Source organism: Vipera ursinii (assembly GCF_947247035.1).
Source record: "Vipera ursinii genome assembly, chromosome: Z".
Lineage (NCBI taxonomy): Eukaryota > Metazoa > Chordata > Lepidosauria > Squamata > Viperidae > Vipera > Vipera ursinii.
Window position 1 is genome coordinate 90,800,339 of NC_139517.1, and position 19,030 is coordinate 90,819,368.

At 45.4% G+C, this 19,030-nt stretch overlaps 1 protein-coding gene across 1 annotated transcript in view; it reads right to left on the minus strand.

Annotated features, from left to right (window-relative positions):
* Positions 1 to 3,054: 3,054 nt before the first annotated feature.
* The window catches only part of STK31 (serine/threonine kinase 31), a gene marked incomplete at its 5' end in the record, with an annotated part of 81,158 nt that continues 65,182 nt past the window's right edge, over positions 3,055 to 19,030 (minus strand). Inside the window, 3 exons of the mRNA XM_083376692.1 lie at positions 3,055 to 3,680; positions 12,896 to 12,964; positions 13,447 to 13,572. Coding sequence (XP_083232818.1) covers positions 3,429 to 3,680; positions 12,896 to 12,964; positions 13,447 to 13,572 — 447 coding nt within the window. The 3' untranslated portion in view covers positions 3,055 to 3,428. The remainder of the gene's footprint in view (positions 3,681 to 12,895; positions 12,965 to 13,446; positions 13,573 to 19,030) is intronic.

The window sequence follows — 19,030 nt, forward strand, 5'->3', positions numbered from 1 at the left end:
TTACAGCAAGCCTATATATTCTAAATATCCATTGGAAGCTCTACTGATGCAAAAAATCACTTGCCTTTTGCGATTAGGCTGTTCCTACTGCTTATTAAAATGCCTGCCTGTACCTATAAATAATCCTCTTGAAAAAATCATCTTATATAACAGATTTTTATTAGCATAAGTGTTGAAGTTTGAAATAATTTAACTTCATAAATCTACTAAGGTGATTGATACATTCAAAGTTGACTTGGTTTTTAGACCAGACAGAGCCTATGTTCCAGCTGGAGGGCTGAATTCAGAGCATCAAAACTTCTGTTGCCGTACTGCTTGTCCAGAGCTGATTCAAGGCCAAACCTTTTGAAGCATTTGAAACAAAGAATAGTTCATTTTATAGACATTCAAGTGCATATATTAGGGTTAAGAAATCTATCATCTAAATCTCATAATTTGCATCTGGCCTTCATTCATTCATTTACAAAAATGTACAGCAACTGATCAGAGTTTGAGAAGAATTAAAAATTAGAAAGGAGGCAGTAATTTTTCATACTGAACCAGCATTTGCAATTAAAAACAACTCTTAAGTATGAAAATTTAGATTTCCTGAATCTCATTAGATTCTCTTTGGATATGCTATAATGCAAATATGATATGGAGATCATATACTACCTCTTCTATTTATACTTTGGAATATTCAGAAATGTAAGTTGGGTCCCACTGATGATTTACCTGCTATTCTTACCTCTCCATTTGATGACACACAAATATAGGTAGGAACAATGAAATAAAAATATTGCAGGTGGTAAAACCTATGACTCGGCCAATTTCTATATTATACTACACATGCATCCTATATAATGTGACATAATTATATATTTATATAGCCTATTTTGTACTAAAATTATTTCATTTACATCTTTTATTTTTCATTCCTAGAATGTATTTCACGTGTTTTTTAAACTCAGCAACCTTTAAGATATGTAGACTTCAACTCCCAGAATTCTCCAGCACTGACACTGACAATGCTGTACTACATAGGCAGAAAACTAGCTTTAAGAGAAAAATTAAAATGTGGTTCCCTCTTTCTAAAACCGAATTTCAAATTAAGAAAATTTTGAAACATAAAATTCAGATAAAGCTGGCTCCTTAACAAAATATATTCAGTTGCCTATTTAGCTCTGATCATTAAATATAAGGAAAGGATTTATACATTTTAAAAGAAGAAAAACAGCTGATAATCATGGCAATCCCTAGTCGTTAAATGTTTTTAAATACTACACATGAAAGCTTTCTGGATCTAGGATAACTTGCCATGCCCAACCCATTGCAGCCAACTTGCCAAGACCAAATTGCCAAGGGACAACTCACCACAGCCAACTCGCCACTGCACAACTTCAACACTATATTAAGCATTTCATTCAGTTACTTTTATTATTGGTGACCACATTTTTATCAAAATTACTGTGACTTGTATTTCTGGATTGACTTTATTATTATTAGCCCTGGTTCCATTGAAATTAATTTAACTTTTGCATTTATTGAATTGTCCTGTGGCGAGTTGTCCCATGGCAAGTTGGCCAAAGCAAGTTGTCCCACAGTGAGTTGGCCATGGAAACGTGTCCCATTCTGTTTTTCTTAAATTATATTCCTAACACCTTTCCTAAACTGATTCATTTGATGCTATTTATAGCAGTTTATAGGGACATGGTGGCTCAGTGGGTTAGGACGCTGAGCTTGTGGATCAGGTCAGCAGTTTGGCGGGTCGAATCCCGAGTTGGAAAGAGTTGGAAACGACTAGCACGCATGTGCAGGGGAACAGTTTAGGGATAATGGTGCACATCAGTGACAGAACAAGGCAGATATTGATTTTAAAAATCTTATTTGAATTAAGTTACTATAAGGATTTTTGTTCCTAACCTTTCAAAAATGCTTTCCACTAACCCTTAAGGCAGGGATGTCAAACTCACGTCACGTGACGTGTTGCGATGCATGGTGACTTTTTTCCTGTTGCCAAAAATGGGGTGAGTGCAGTTTCACCATGACACATCTGGTCCACAGGCCAGCAGTTTGTCACCCGGCTTAAGGTCAGAAAATATGGTGCACTTGGAACTGAACTCTTCTTATCCAGTTATAAGGCCAGCTGTAAGACCAGAGTTGAGTGCATTTTTATGGATTTACTGCAGTTGTGGAAAACTTTTTTTCCTACTAAAATTCACCAGCTAGTAGGAAAAACAACCATCACCCTCCCTAGTATGGGCTGGAGCTTTGGCAGAAGACAAGAATGTAATGGAATATGAGGAATTTTTAGTCAATATTGGTGACTCCTTCTGGGTAGGAGTCACCTCTACTTAGTAGAGTTGGATTAGAGCTTAGTAGAGTTGGGTCAATGAGCCTATTTTACTGGTAAATTTGCTTGCACTAAGCCTGGATTTCATTTGGATAGGAAGTCCTGTGGTGTCTTTCTGTGCTACTTGGGATGTTTGTAACATCTAAGAAAATGGATGGATCAGTGTTGGGATTCAAATATGTGAACAACTAGTTCTTTGTGTGGATGCCTCTTCTGGAAGTACGCTCTGGACCTGGGCAACAAAAAATTAGCTGGTTCTGCCAAAGTGGTGCAAACTGGCTGGGACAGATGTTCTCTTGGATATCCTTGCATAACAGCCTCAACTGAACAAAAGATTTTCCTATTTACATATTTAAACAGCCTTTCCCTATTCACAAAATAGTAAATTGTTTAAACAGCAATATATGCAACCAGCTAACCTGAAAGTCAAAAGCAGCATTTCACCATTTGCTCATAAATATGCCAATTCAGCTCTGCTGCTTAACAGCCAACACCTCCATCTAGTGGTGAGTTGCAGCCTGACACTGCAAAAGATTCACCTCTTATAAATGGATACTTACACAAATTTATGATCTTCTCTACCTAATTTCTTCGAATTTATAAATAACAATTTATCCAAATACAACATATTTGCTTCAAAACTTTATTCAGATAACTGTAATACTGTTAATGCAAAAACAGACAACTGAACAGAAGAAACAGAATTACAAATAATTCAGCAACATTACATTCAAAACAATACCAGATATTAATTTATGGATTTTCCAATCTTAGCTAACTTAACTAGCTCTGATTAATTTAAATAAAGTAATTATAGAAATCTCTAAGGTAACATGTGAAGCTTCAATCCAATATTCTGTTGTTTTTCACTTCTGGAAGACAAGTGGGGAAAATACTTGACAGCAGATAAATTTTAACATTCACAAAACTAAAGGTATTAACTCAGGTCAAGCACTGATATCTCTAGATATTATGTATCACATTTGTTTTTAAAAAAATACCAAAACATATGTATATAATTTTTCAAGATATATTTGTATCTTCTCCTGAAAAAGGCTATCTTGGGATGTATAGGTTACCCTGATCTTATTTATTGTTAATTGGCATTCTGATCACTCATATCCGCATCTGAATCTTTATCTGATGAAGGTTTACTCTTGTCATCCAGCCTTTCATCAAACACATCTTCTGGTCTCTGTTCTCCATGGTCATATTCAGTCACTTCACTTTCCAGTGGAACTGAAATCAGGTCAGGTGACAAGAAGCAGTCGTCATTCAACACCTGTTCTGCAGTCATCCGATTACCATAGCAAAGGAGTTGTGAAAGCAGAGATTTAACTTTATCATCCTTGAAAGAAAAAGTCAGCATGAAACATCACTCAATCAAAGTGCAATTATTCAAAATCAATAAATGGGAATATTTGTTTTACAGAAAGTGTAACATTTTATTATATACCTCTGAAGTAAAAAAAAACAAATTGCTTGCTCTACTGCAGGTGAGACAAAATCTGCAAGATGGTGGCCACATACTGCCTGGCTGAGGAATTCTGGGAGTTGAAGTCCACAAGTCATAAAAGGGCCAAGTTTGAAGACCCCTGCTGTAAACCTTTGATGATGATAACATATCCACTATCTTCCAAATTTTGAGCTCATCATGCAGACTCCCCTAATGTATCCACAGTATTTCTTCTGTCTTCCATCTGAGTTGGAGCACTTTTGTCAACTTTAATTCAGCATTTAATACAATCATTCCTCAGCACCTACACCTAATAGACAAACTGGGCCTTTTAGGCTTTAATACCTCAAAAGTAAGACCTACCCCGAACATAAGACCTAGCTTGAGTATTGGAGTTGGGCCTAATATAAGTCCTACCCCAAAAGTAAGCCTTGCTTAAGAGCCTGCACAACAGACCACCCGCTGATTCCGTCTGGTTGCTACCAGACATGAGGTGGGGGGGGGGGAAGCTTCCAGTATGCTGCGATGAGACAAAGCCAGTGGGGAAGGGAGAATCTGACCCACATGCCCTGCTTACCGGTACCCTGCTTCAGCTTCTCACGCTGTCCCACTGGTTCTGTGGCTGGTTTCAGACGCTCACGGCATGACACATCACACATTGTGCCCAATACCAGTACATGAGGCTTGGCAGATCCCCCCTCTGACCCACACAGCACCTGCTTTCCAACTCCCGACACAATCCTAACCCTCACTCCCTTCCCAGGGCAACCACAATGCCTTACCCCAACACTAACCCTCAATGAAATCAAGATTGACACCACCACCACCCCGGTTTAATGATTTAATTTAATGGCAGATTCAAAGGGAGTATTTTGACTCCTGAAGAGTTCAAAAAAAAGGTGCTGAGCAAAGACCCATCCACCTGGAGCATCAGCCTGGCCATTCCCACCTTGGCGCCCTTCTGCCACACCCTGCACAGACTGGCACAGGAACAGCATCCATGCCCCCTGCCTGCCCATGTCATACGGTACCTTTACTATACTGTAGTTGCTTCACCACAACGCTCCAAGGTTGGCCCATTGCCACATGCTCCGTCTTCATTCCATGTGCAGACTACACCACACCCCTCCCACCGCACGCTTGCCGCCTACTAGTAATGTAAGATCTACCCTGAAAATAAGCCCTATAGTGCTTATTTCAGAGCCCAGGAGGAAATAAGACTGGGTCTTATTTTGGGGAAAACGTGGTACTCCTTTGTGCAACTGGATTCTTGATTTTCTTATTGACAAGCCCCAGCATGTGCATGTTGGGACTAATATTTCTAACACCATTTTTTCCTAAGTCCGCTGTTCACCCTGTTGACCCATGAATGTTGTACATGGTTTGCCATCAACCATATTATGAAGTATGCAGACAATACAACAGTTGTGGGCCTTATTCGAGGTGACAATGAGGGTGCTTACCACAGGAGGTAGAGGATTTGGTGAACTGGTGTAAGAAAAACAGCCTAGTTTTAAATGTTGGAAAAACTAAAGAGATCATTGTCGATTTCAGAAAAGGCAGGTACAGCCACACTCGTCTAAGTATTAATGATTCACCTGTGGAGATAGTTAGCACCATCATTTTCCGGGAGTGCAGCTAACGAGTAGGCTGCTGTGGTTGCTCAACAGCGAGACATTTGTGAAGCGGACACAGCGCCTGCATTTTCTGCATCACATGAAAAAAGTACATCTTCCTTCCCCTGTCCTTACTGCTTTCTATAGAGGGACGATCAAAGAGCATCCTGTCATATTGCATTAGTCTGGTTTGGAAGCATCACTGCCTCAGACAGGAAGGCAGTGCAGAGTGGTGAGGATGGCAGAAAAGATTATTGGCAGTTCACTCCCTTCTATACAGGACATAGCATATAAGCAATGCTTGAGCAGGGTCCGCAGGATTGTCTGGGATGATACACATCCTCTTCACGACCTGTTTTCCCTGTTACCTTCTGGGAGGAGGCTTCGTGGTACCCGAAGCAGAACATCCAGATTCAGCCAGTTTTGTTCCATACAGTATTAACCTTGTAAACTTCCTCTTTCTGCTATGTATTCTAGATGGACAGTGATTAATATTTATATGTTATTTAAATGTAAAGGTGTAGGTATGTACATGTTCCCTATGTACATGTTTGTTATGTATGTGTACACTTTTGAGAACAGGCAACAGAATTTCATTTTTAATGTGTGCCAGTGTGCCCACAGTAAAAAAAGACAATAAAGGTTATCTATTTTAGGAAAACAAAAGCCCTTCACTCAGGTGAAAGAAAGAGAGTGAGAGGCTTCACTTCATTCCTTCTGGTCTGTTATGTTTGTCATATTTAATCTTTATGTTTTATTGATTTTACTGTAATTTCTTTATTTGGTTGTTATTAGCCACCCAGATTTGTTGAGAATTAGGTGGGATATAATTTTAATATATTATTGTTGTTATAAACTGCAAATTCAGTGGAAAAAAAGTATTATAAAACAGAAATGCAGAACAATGAGGAAAGAAAATAGCACTAATAGAGAGACTTTTATATGTACAACCAATAGCTAAGAGCACTGAATCCAGACAGGACAAACCTCAACATGCCTGCATATCACAGACAGTGACACTACTAAAACAAATTCTAAATTATGGTTAAAATATTTTGCCAGTGAACCAAGCATCAAATACATACAAATAAAGCAGGTGTTACACACCTGTAGAGGGATCCCTTTTTAAGGAGGCTCTGTAAACTCCATAAACAAATGGAACCTCTTTGAAAATTGTGCTTCCTGAAAAAAAAACCTCTACAGAATTGTGAGAATAGAATCTGTTACAAAATAGTATTAAATTGCCAAGAGAATGGGTCTGTAAGAAACTGATCCTATATCGGGCTGGGTGCCTCTCTCAGAACCTGCAAACACAAAAAGGTTGGACTGGATGTTGCTAGGTCCTGGAGCAAGCTGAGTCTGGTAAGTCCTTGGGTGGAATCTCCCCTTACTCGCTGGAGTTTGTGAACTCCAGCCAGACTGATCTCCCACACTTGCTTGAGTTTGCAAACTCAGGATGGCCTAATGTCCCCTTGCTTGCTGGGTGGGAAAGTATTTGGAGGTTTGCAAGCTTCCTTCCCATCAAGTGAAAAGGGAGATCAAGTCATTTGGAGCTAGCAAACCTCCAAATACTTTCCCATCCAGCAAGCAAGGGGACATTTCTGCCACTCGCACAAGAAGCTGCAATGCTGTTTCTGCTGCTTGCGGCATGACGCCACCTGTTGCTTTGTGCCATTGCTGCCGCTCACAGCAAGCAACCACACGGTTCTTCAGGACATTGCTGTCGCTCATGGCAGGAGGCCATGCAGCATTCTGCCATTAGCAGCAGAAACGGCTCAAAGAGCCACACAGCATCCTGCCACAAGCAGCGGAAACAGCCCAAAGCGCCAAGCGGCTGCCAAGAGGAGTGGAAATGGACCAAAGAGCCATGCAGTGTCCTACTGCAAACAGCGGAAATGGCCCGAAGTGCTGTGCAGTGTCCTGCAACGAGCAGCGGAAACGGACAGAAGTGCTGTGTAACCTCCTGCCACAAGCCGTCACACTGACGTGATGAGCCACACACATGGCTTTACAAGTATCGGGGCTTGGGAAGCCTGGCTGTGATGGTCCTACCGGTAAGGTAAACAGGTGCTGGCACGTGGGACAGCTTCATCCCCTCTATCCCAGCTTCATTTTTAGGCGTGTGCCTCGCCCCAAAACTAGGGCTTATTTTTGGGGTAGGGCTTATATTAAGCCCACCCCCAAAAATCAAGCTAGGTCTTACTTTTGGGGAAAGACGGTAGAAGCTAGTCAAAGTTATAAGAAAATTGCTCTTGTAAGTAACACTATTGCTTTCAGTCTAGCTTTTGCTTATACCACAGTGAACTGCCTATGAAATAACATTAAAACAGGACAAATAAAAATATGATCAGTAAATCCTCTGGTGGGAATAACATATATTTAAAAATTGTCAGAAAAAATGCAAAGAAACTGGTTTGTAAAAAAAATCTAAATCACATATTAATCATACTTAAGTCACAAGAATTGGTAAATATGTATGCTTATCCAGCAAGAGTTACAAAAAAATCTATTAGTCCCAATAATTGGGACTAATATTTATTTATTCATTTATTCATTTTCATTCATTCAATAACCCTATTTTTATAAACAACTCAAAGTGGTAAACATTCCCAAATACCTTCCTCCTCCCCCTATTTTCCCGACAACAACCACCCTGTGAGGTGAGTTGGGCTAAGAGTGACTAGCCAAGGTCACCCAGATGGCTTTCAGGCTAAGTCGTGATTAGAACTCACAGTCTCCTGTTTTCTAGGTTGGTGCCATAAGAAGTCTGTTATAAATTAACAGCTAGAAACAAAATTGAAATGCAAATTGGGAAAATATTACTGAAAGCACTGGTGCATCTAATTTAAATCTTTTTGAAGGAGGAGGGGCATCACAGAGATATCAAGCACTGAATTTGGGACTGGGCCTCAATGATATGCCCCACACCAACAAAACATGGGGCTTATTATGGAAACAATTTGTATTCCCAGTACAGTGAACTCCATATGTCAGGCAGACTGTAGACATTCACTCACCTCAGGCTGAAAATTATCTGCAGGAGGGATAATTATATTATATAAATAACCTTTTAAACAGGTATTCTCCTGCTTCTACTTCACCTGGGAGGTGTTACACTCCACCTCTTATCTAGCAGCTTCTCCTTGTTACAAAAAGAAACTTCAATCCTCCCATTAGCAAAGGGGAGGAGGTCAGGAAATCTGATTTTGCATGTGATTCAGATAATATAATTTCTTAGCAAGGTGGTAATGTCTCTATTTTATAATCTAATTGGAACTATGTCTTACATTTTCAAATAGTTTTTTAGCTAGGCTACCAGTTTTTGTTTCCACATTAAGTTATATTGAAATAAGTTACCGTATATACTTGAGTATAAGCCGACTCGAGTATAAGCCGAGACCCCCAATTTCACCACCAAAAACTGGGAAAAGTTGTTGACTCGAGTATAAGCCGATCCGCCATTCTGCAAGCCTCCGCCGCCGGCGGAGGCTTGATCCGCCATTTTGCAAGCCTGAATACACAGGAATACCCTGTGTGGCCGCGGCTCTCGGGAAAGCCCTGGCTGTCCGCTTCCTCACTCCACGCTGCCATTCGGGGCCCGCGCGTTCCCCGGGCAAATCGCGGCGCCCAGCAGGCGAGGAAACACGCCCGTTCCAGTCGCCCCCCCTTCCCTCAGGAGACGCGAAGCAAGTGACCGCCCGGAGCTTACCGAGGACTTGCGCGCAGTCTCCGTTCCTCCTGCCGACATTTGGGGAGGTTTGGGCGCCTCCCCAAACCTCCCCAAACGTCGGCAGGTCTCCGTTCCTCCGCGCAGACCTGCCGACGTTTGGGGAGGTTTGGGCGCCTCCCCAGGTCTCCGTTCCTCCGCGCAGACCTGCCGACGTTTGGGGAGGTTTGGGCGCCTCCCCAAACCTCCCCAAACGTCGGCAGGTCTCCGTTCCTCCGCGCAGACCTGCCGACGTTTGGGGAGGTTTGGGCGCCTCCCCAGGTCTCCGTTCCTCCGCGCAGACCTGCCGACGTTTGGGGAGGTTTGGGCGCCTCCCCAAACCTCCCCAAACGTCGGCAGGTCTCCGTTCCTCCTGCCGACGTTTGGGGAGGTTTGGGCACCTCCCCAAACCTCCCCAGGTCTCCGTTCCTCCGCGCAGACCTGCCGACGTTTGGGGAGGTTTGGGCGCCTCCCCAAACCTCCCCAGGTCTCCGTTCCTCCTGCCGAAGTTTGGGGAGGTTTGGGCACCTCCCCAAACCTCCGTAGGTCTCCGTTCCTCCGCGCAGACCTGCCGACGTTTGGGGAGGTTTGGGCGCCTCCCCAAACGTCGGTTTGCGCGGAGGAACGGGGACCTGGGGAGGTTTGGGGAGGTGCCCAAACCTCCCCAAACGTCGGCAGGAAGAACGGAGACCTGCCGACGTTTGGGGAGGCGCCCAAACCTCCCCAAACGTCGGCAGGTCTGCGCGGAGGAATGGAGACCTGGGGAGGTTTGGGGAGGTGCCCAAACCTCCCCAAACGTTGGCAGGAGGAACGGAGACCTGGGGAGGTTTGGGGAGGCACCCAAACCTCCCCAAACGTCGGCAGGTCTGCGCGGAGGAACGGAGACCTGGGGAGGATTGGGGAGGCGCCCAAACCTCCCCAAACGTCGGCAGGAGGAACGGAGACCTGGGGAGGTTTGGGGAGGCGCCCAAACCTCCCCAAACGTCGGCAGGTCTGCGCGGAGGAACGGAGACCTGGGGAGGTTTGGGGAGGCGCCCAAACCTCCCCAAACGTCGGCAGGTCTGCGCGGAGGAACGGAGACCTGGGGAGGTTTGGGGAGGTGCCCAAACCTCCCCAAACTTCGGCAGGAGGAACGGAGACCTGGGGAGGTTTGGGGAGGCGCCCAAACCTCCCCAAACTTCGGCAGCTCTGCGCGGAGGAACGGAGACCTGGGGAGGTTTGGGGAGGCGCCCAAACCTCCCCAAACGTCGGCAGGAGGAACGGAGACCTGGGGAGGTTTGGGGAGGCGCCCAAACCTCCCCAAACGTCGGCAGGTCTGCGCGGAGGAACGGAGACCTGGGGAGGTTTGGGGAGGTGCCCAAACCTCCCCAAACGTCGGCAGGAAGAACGGAGACCTGCCGACGTTTGGGGAGGCGCCCAAACCTCCCCAAACGTCGGCAGGTCTGCGCGCAGGAACGGAGACCTGGGGAGGTTTGGGGAGGTGCCCAAACCTCCCCAAACGTTGGCAGGCGGAACGGAGACCTGGGGAGGTTTGGGGAGGCGCCCAAACCTCCCCAAACGTCGGCAGGAGGAACAGAGACCTGGGGAGGTTTGGGGAGGCGCCCAAACCTCCCCAAACGTCGGCAGGTCTGCGCAGAGGAACGGAGACCTGGGGAGGTTTGGGGAGGTGCCCAAACCTCCCCAAACGTCGGCAGGAAGAACGGAGACCTGCCGACGTTTGGGGAGGCGCCCAAACCTCCCCAAACGTCGGCAGGTCTGCGCGGAGGAACGGAGACCTGGGGAGGTTTGGGGAGGTGCCCAAACCTCCCCAAACGTTGGCAGGAGGAACGGAGACCTGGGGAGGTTTGGGGAGGCGCCCAAACCTCCCCAAACGTCGGCAGGTCTGCGCGGAGGAACGGAGACCTGGGGAGGTTTGGGGAGGTGCCCAAACCTCCCCAAACTTCGGCAGGAGGAACGGAGACCTGGGGAGGTTTGGGGAGGCGCCCAAACCTCCCCAAACTTCGGCAGCTCTGCGCGGAGGAACGGAGACCTGGGGAGGTTTGGGGAGGCGCCCAAACCTCCCCAAACGTCGGCAGGAGGAACGGAGACCTGGGGAGGTTTGGGGAGGCGCCCAAACCTCCCCAAACGTCAGCAGGTCTGCGCGGAGGAACGGAGACCTGGGGAGGTTTGGGGAGGTGCCCAAACCTCCCCAAACGTCGGCAGGAAGAACGGAGACCTGCCGACGTTTGGGGAGGCGCCCAAACCTCCCCAAACGTCGGCAGGTCTGCGCGCAGGAACGGAGACCTGGGGAGGTTTGGGGAGGTGCCCAAACCTCCCCAAACGTTGGCAGGAGGAACGGAGACCTGGGGAGGTTTGGGGAGGTGCCCAAACCTCCCCAAACGTCGGCAGGAGGAACAGAGACCTGGGGAGGTTTGGGGAGGCGCCCAAACCTCCCCAAACGTCGGCAGGTCTGCGCGGAGGAACGGAGACCTGGGGAGGTTTGGGGAGGTGCCCAAACCTCCCCAAACGTCGGCAGGAAGAACGGAGACCTGCCGACGTTTGGGTAGGCGCCCAAACCTCCCCAAACGTCGGCAGGTCTGCGCGGAGGAACGGAGACCTGGGGAGGTTTGGGGAGGTGCCCAAACCTCCCCAAACGTTGGCAGGAGGAACGGAGACCTGGGGAGGTTTGGGGAGGCACCCAAACCTCCCCAAACGTCGGCAGGTCTGCGCGGAGGAACGGAGACCTGGGGAGGTTTGGGGAGGCGCCCAAACCTCCCCAAACGTCGGCAATTCTCCGTTCCTCCGCGCCCTGCCTGCCTGCTTCTTTCCGCTGCAGAAAGAAGCAGGCAGGCAGGGCGCGGAGGAACGGAGACCTGCCGACGTTTGGGGAGGTTTGGGGAGGTGCGCGCGCACCTCCCCAAACCTCCCCAAACTTCGGCAGGTCTCGGACGGCGGTGGCTTGGGAGAGGTGCGCGCGATCCCGGAAGCACCAAAGCCTCGGCCGCGCACAAGTCCTCGGTAAGTTTTTTTGTTGACTGGAGTATAAGCCGAAGTGGAATTTTTCAGCCCAAAAAGTGGGCTGAAAAATTCGGCTTATACTCAAGTATATACGGTATATTTCTTCTTAGCATTGAATATTTATATTTTCTTGTTTAAATTTAAATAAACTTTTATATGATTTTTTAAAAATATTTCTTTTAATAAATTTGATTTTATCAAATAAAATGTACCAATCTTGCAAAATTGGTTTACCCAAATTTATACCAATTTCCAAAGGAGAGGCATACAAAGTCTGATATATTTACAATCCCTATGAATATTGATGACATTACTCCATAAGTTTATCTAATCCTTTTAAAAGCAGAATAAACCATGATACCATAACCTTGGATCATCCAAGTTCTTGTGATATTAAAAAAATAAGAAAATTATTCACATTCTGAACAGCATGCATAATTGAATGTTATGTGATCAGCGACCAGTCATTGCTCCAGTTTTCTATTCATTTTGGTAATATTTCATTCTTCCAGAACCAATCCTTGCAATTATGTGAAATAATCAAATTAGTTAGCAATACTTGAACAATACGTAGCCCTCTGTTCTTCATACTTTATACCGATCTTTTCATTTTCCTGGAGATCAGCAATATGTAAATGTTTTGAAAGGTTTTGTATAAATAGTTGTCACTTTATGTCACTATACTCTTACACGTCTTAATTTTTTATTTAACATGCATTAAAAAACAGCCAATTCTGCACTGAATCTGAAATATTTTAGATGAAAAATATTTTAGATAAAAAACATACCATATCTAGGCCATCAATTTGAGGAGTTCCATCTTTATTTGTTTTCAATTCTTGCTTTCCAATAAATAGCTGCACATTTAAAAGATGACAAAATTATTCCCAAAGATCAATAAACTAAACATTGCACTGCCCAAACTTTTTTTTTTCTCTCTCTCCCCTCGCCCCCATCTGCACTCCATCAGCACTGAATTTCCTGCATACTTTTTGCCTGGTTCTGTTCTCCTATCCACTTCTTCCCCCCCCCCCCTTTTTCCTATGTTAGGCTTCTTTGGCATGCACTAATTCCATTTAGAGATCAAGCTGGCCCAAAATGAACATTCCTGGCTCAACTGGTAAGATTACCAACAGTATAACAAAAAATTGCAGTAAACACAACTTGATTTAATAATTATGGAAACTGTAATACCATTCTATTACATTGGCTACCATTATTTTTTTAATATCTTCTCCAAGAAGCACCATATAAATTCTTAGACAAACACAGTTTCAAAACAGAAGCAAAATGCATCATACTGCAATACATCAATGCCTGTGAGCAAAGATTTACATACCCAGTAAAGCAGACAACCAAAAACATACATATCTGAAGCTGGAGAAGGTGGCTGACCATTTCTTAGCTCAGGGGAAATTAAGCTCAAACCATTCAAAGTCATAAAATCTGACAAAGCACGCTTGCTCTGAAAGTAAAACAATCCAGAAGTTATATAGAGGCTTTGACTCTTATCCCGCCATATTGAGCCCATTGTCTGGGATATGAAGTCTATTGCTATTGATGCTATTCAGATATTATATTTCAGTGGCGTCAGGTATGGGGAGATTCAATTGCAGGAGACTTCTTGTACTGGTTGCTTGTTCCAGCTCCTTAAACTTGCCCTCTTTATCTGGTCAGATCAAAGGCAAAGCAGGTCTTTTCAACCTTTTCACCGATTGTACCACTTTTAGGATATGGCAATATTTGAGTACCTAGCAAGGTGTCAAAAACTTGATAACACCCCCCCAAAAAAAATTGTTCAAAGTTGCAATTGCACTGAAATGACTTATGACCATTTTTCACACTTATGACCATTGTAGCATGACCAGGGTCATGTATATATTTGGATGCTTGGCAACTGATCCATATTTATGATGGTCACAGTGTCCCAGGGTCATGTGACCCCCTTTTAAAAACCTTTTAACAAGCAAAGTCAATGGCAGGGCTGCTGGTGGCCAAGTGCTAAGGTGGGACCTCCCTCCCTCCCTCTTACTCATTCGTGTTGCCTCCTTTTATAGCCTCTCCTGTTTTCACTCCCCCTCCTTTCTCATCCGGGTGAGCCAGAAGTGAGCTTTGGGCCATTGCCTTGCCCCAGCAGCCCTGCAGCTCTAGAGGACTCTCACAGTAAGTCCTGCCCTGTGCTGGCTCATTCCCTCCCCCACTACACTTGGCTGGGCAGGTTTGCATACCACCTGCCATGTACTAATGTACCACAGGTGGTACGCATACCACCAGTTGAAAAGCCCTGTTCTATAGCACAACTAGCAGAAAATGAAGAACAAATTCAATTGAACATAGGTAAGAACTGCTATTAAAGTCTAACTCTGGCAATTTATTCAGTGAAGCAAAAATACTTTGCACAAATTACATATGCAGACAATCGCCCAGCGATCCTTTTTAAGGTAACATGAGTGGAAACAGTATTGGTCGCACTCTCTAGAGCAGTGATGGTGAATCTTATAGAGACTGAGTGCCCAAACTGCAACCCAAACCCCACTTATCATCGGGTGCCAGATGGTCGTGGGTCACTTGGTGAGCATGGCCTACTGGGTGGGCATGGCTGGCAAGGGCATGGCCTACTGAGTGGGTGTGGCCAGCTCGATGTCACTTGTGTCAGGGGCACTTGTGCAGGGCTGGGCAGGACTAGGGCAGATTGGGTCTCCGGTGGAGGGGGGATGGGACCAGGGCGAGCACCGGGTCATGGTCCACTGGAGGAGCCTCACTGATATTAAAGGAGGTGGAGGAAGAGATATTAAAGGGGGTGGGGGAAGAGATTATATTAAAGGGGGTGGGGGAAGACATATTACAGGGGGTGAGGGAGTTAAGCCACCGCACCGAACTGGACATTTGCTGAGATACGCAAGGTGGCTGTTTGCCTCCGGCCAGAGGCAAACACCTGTGCTGCGCCGAACCACCCATTTGCCGCACTGCAAGCAGTTACTGGAGGTAAGCAGTGGCGACACACCAAACTGGATGTTTGCACAGCTTGCGAGGCGGCTGTTTGCCTCCAGCCAGAGGCAGACAGCCTTGCTGTGCCAAAACCAGCCATTTTTCGCACCGAACCGGCCATTTTCTGCAATGCCTCGCATGTCACTGAAAATGGCCAGTTTCTGTGTGGTGTACATACTTACCTCTGGCCGGCTGCAAAAAACAGCAAGTGGTGCAGATCTTTCCCTCTGACAGGAGACAAACAGCCACCTCACGTGTCACAGCAAATGACCGGTTTTGGCGTGGTGTGGATTCTTGCCTCTGGCTGGAGGCAAACAACCAGCAAGTGGTGCGGATCTTTCCCTCTGACCAGAGGCAAACAACCATGCCATGCCAAAACCAGCCATTTGCCGCAACGTGGGAAATGGCTGGTTTCGGCGTGGTGCAGATCTTTACCTCCTGTCAGCCCCAGCCCTGGTGGCATGCTTGCCTTCCCCAGCAGAGGGTCCGAGATGGCGGCTGGTGGCAGCTCCAGGCAAGGAGGGCTCCCCATCAGCGGTTGTGGCCAGGCCAGCTCTGAAAGAAGCGAGCAGGATGCCTGGTTGGAAAAGCGAGCGGGCGGGCGGGCATGGCTCCGGTCCCTCCCCAGAGGGCTGCCCTTTGTTCGCCCAGAATCCTGCGGCGGGCACCTCCCTCACAGCTGCTCCCCTTAAAGTGGCAGACGGCACTGCCGGATTTGCCGCATGACCAGGAGAAGACAGCCAGAGGGCCAAGCAGCTCTAGCCATGCCTACGTTCCAGCCACGATCCCCGCCTTACGGACATTTGGGTTCAGGACTCCTTAGTTCTTGGTGAATTACCATCTTTGGTTATGGATGAACTTGCATTAACCCAGGCAGAACAGGTATGTAATCTGGGGATTGTCCTGGACTTGCAACTCCAGATTGAGGAGCAGTTGATAAGCAAGATTACAAGGGTCCTCGTACAACTGTGGGTTATATGCTAGTAATGCTTATTCCTGACTCAATCCGTCCTTCTCACACTCACCCCTATCCTGGTCACCTCATTTGGACTTTTGTAATGAGCTCTATATGGGGCTACTCTTGAAGAATATCCAGAAGCTTCAGATGCTTCAAACTGTAACAGCTTACAAACTTTTGAGCAAGACTATATTTGCTATATTTCCACTCCAGTATCTTTACCATGAAAACCATGGACAGTACCAAAGGCAAAAAGATATGATGCTGGAAGATGAGCCCCTCAGATCGGAAGATGCTACTGGAGTAGAGCAGAGGGCTAGTACTAGTAGCATCAGAAAGAGTAAAACGACTGGGCCAAAGCCGAAAGGATGCTCAGCTGTGGTTGTGTCTGGTGGTGAAAGGAAACTCTGATGCTGTAAAGATTTTTTCTCCATAGGAACCTGGAATGTAAGATCCATGAATCAAGGGAAGCTAGACGTATTCAAACAAGAGATGAAAAGACTGAACTTCGACATCTTAGGAATCTGTGAACTAAAACGGACAGGAATGGGTGAATTTAATTCAGATGACCATCATATATACTACTGCGGGCAAGAATCCCTCAGAAGAAATGGAGTAGCCTTCATAGTCAATAAAAGAGTAGGAAAAGCAATACTGGGATACAATCCTCAAAATGACAGCATGATCTCAGTGCGAATCCAAGGCAAACCATTCAATATCACAATAGTCCAAGTCTATGCCCCAACCACCAGTGCTGAAGAGGATGAAATTGACCGGTTCTACGAAGCCCTACAGCACCTTATAGAATCCACACCAAAAAATAATGTCCTTATCATCATGTGGGATTGGAATGCTAAAGTAGGAAGCCAAAAGATAACTGCAATAAAAGGCAGTTTGGCCTTGGGAGTACAAAATGAAGCAGGGTTATAGAATTTTGACAAGAGAAGACAATGGTCATAGCAAACACTCTTTTCCAACAACCCAAGAGACGGCTCCACACATGGACATCACCACAGTCAACACAGAAATCAGACTGACTATTTACAGTCAGTAAAACAAGACCAGGAGCTCATTGTGGCTCAGATCATGAGCTTCTCATTGCACAATTTAGGCTTAAATTGAAGAAAGTAGGGGAAAACACTAGGCCACTCAGGTACGAACTAAATCATATCCCTCATGAATATACAGTGGAGGTGACAAATAGATTTAAGGAATTAGATCTGATAGACAGAGTGCCTGAAGAACTATGGATGGAGGTTCGCAACATTGTACAAGAGGTAGCAACTAAAACCATCCCAAAGAAAAAGAAATACAAGAAACCAAAATGCCTGTCTGACAAAGCTTTGAAAATAGCTGAGAAAAGAAGGGAAGCAAAAGGCAAGGGAGAAAAAGAAAGATACGCCCAATTGAATGCAGAATTCCAGAGAATAGCTAGAAGAGATAAGAATGCCTTCTTAAATGAACAGTGCAAAGAAATAGAAGAAAACAATAGAATAGGGAGAACTAGAGATCTCTTCAAGAAAATTGGAGAGATGAAGGGAATGTTTCATGTAAAGATGGGCATGATAAAAGACCAAAATGGCAGGGAGATTAAGAAGAGGTGGAAAAATTACATAGAAGAACTATACAAAAACGAGCTTAGCATCCCTGATAACCACAATGGGGTGGTCACTAACCTCGAGCCAGACATCCTAGAATGTGAAGTGAAGTGGGCCTTCGGAAATCTGAGCAACAACAAAGCTAGTGGAGGTGACAGTATTCCAGCTGAGCTATTCAAAATCTTAGAAGACGATGCAGTAAAAGTGCTACACTCAATTTGCCAGCAAATTTGGAAAACTCAACAGTAGCCACAGGATTGGAGGTCAGTTTACATTCCAATTCTAAAGAAAGGCAGTGTTGCAATTCTGTGCCAGACTGTGCTCCCAACAGCTGAGTCCAAGGGATCTGAGGAGGAGGAAGAGGGATTTGGAGAGCCATCGGAGTCGAAAGGAGGCTCTGATGCATTACAAGACTTAAAGTCAGAGAAAGGGCCTAGCCCCTCCAATCATGTTCTGGATAAGACTCAGATGTGTGGGGAGGATGGGTCGGACTCTGAGAACTCACAGATGGACGTAATTATCGATGCTTGTAATAGAAGGCAGTTAACTAAAACAGGTCAGAGGAAGACTATGTGGCAACTCAGCGAAAGGAGGAGAAGGCACTGAGAAGCCATGCCTTGGGGCTGCTTAATAAAAGGGGATAGTGTGGGCGGTGCTGGTTGCTGAAGGCAACCGTTTGTAGAACTTCAAGGGAATCATGGTCTGTTTCTTTTATTGGCAAACTTCTTGTTTAACTCCTGCTCTGTTTTGCTGTTTGCACCAATTATTCGTTGGAAAAGTATTCTGTTGTTTTTTGTTTTGAGGACTTAAGTATTAGGACTATATATAAATAAAAGGGGTTGGCTATTCCAGCCTACTGATAAAAAAAGGGGTTGTTTTTGTGACGCAAAAAAGGACAGTCATAGGCTGGGACAGAACAGGCAGTGCCAAAGAATGTTCAAACTATCGCACTAATGCACTCATTTCACATGCTAGTAAAGTTATGCTTAAAATCCTACAAGCTAGACTCCAGCAGTATGTGGATCAAGAACTACCAGAAGTACAGGCAGGATTTCGAAGAGGCAGAGGAACTAGAGATCAAATTGCCAACATATGCTGGATCATGGAGAAAGCTAGGAAGTTCCAGAAAAACATCTACTTCTGCTTCATTGAATATGCTTAAGCCTTTGATTTTGTGGATCACAACAAATTGTGGCAAGTTCTTAAAGAGATGGGAGTTCCAGACCATCTTATTTGTCTCTTGAGAAATCTATATGCAGGTCAAGAAGCAACAGTGAGAACTGGACACGGAACCACTGATTTGTTCAAAATTGGGAAAGGAGTCTGGCAAGGCTGTATACTGTCACCCTGCCTATTTAACTTATATGCAGAGCACATCA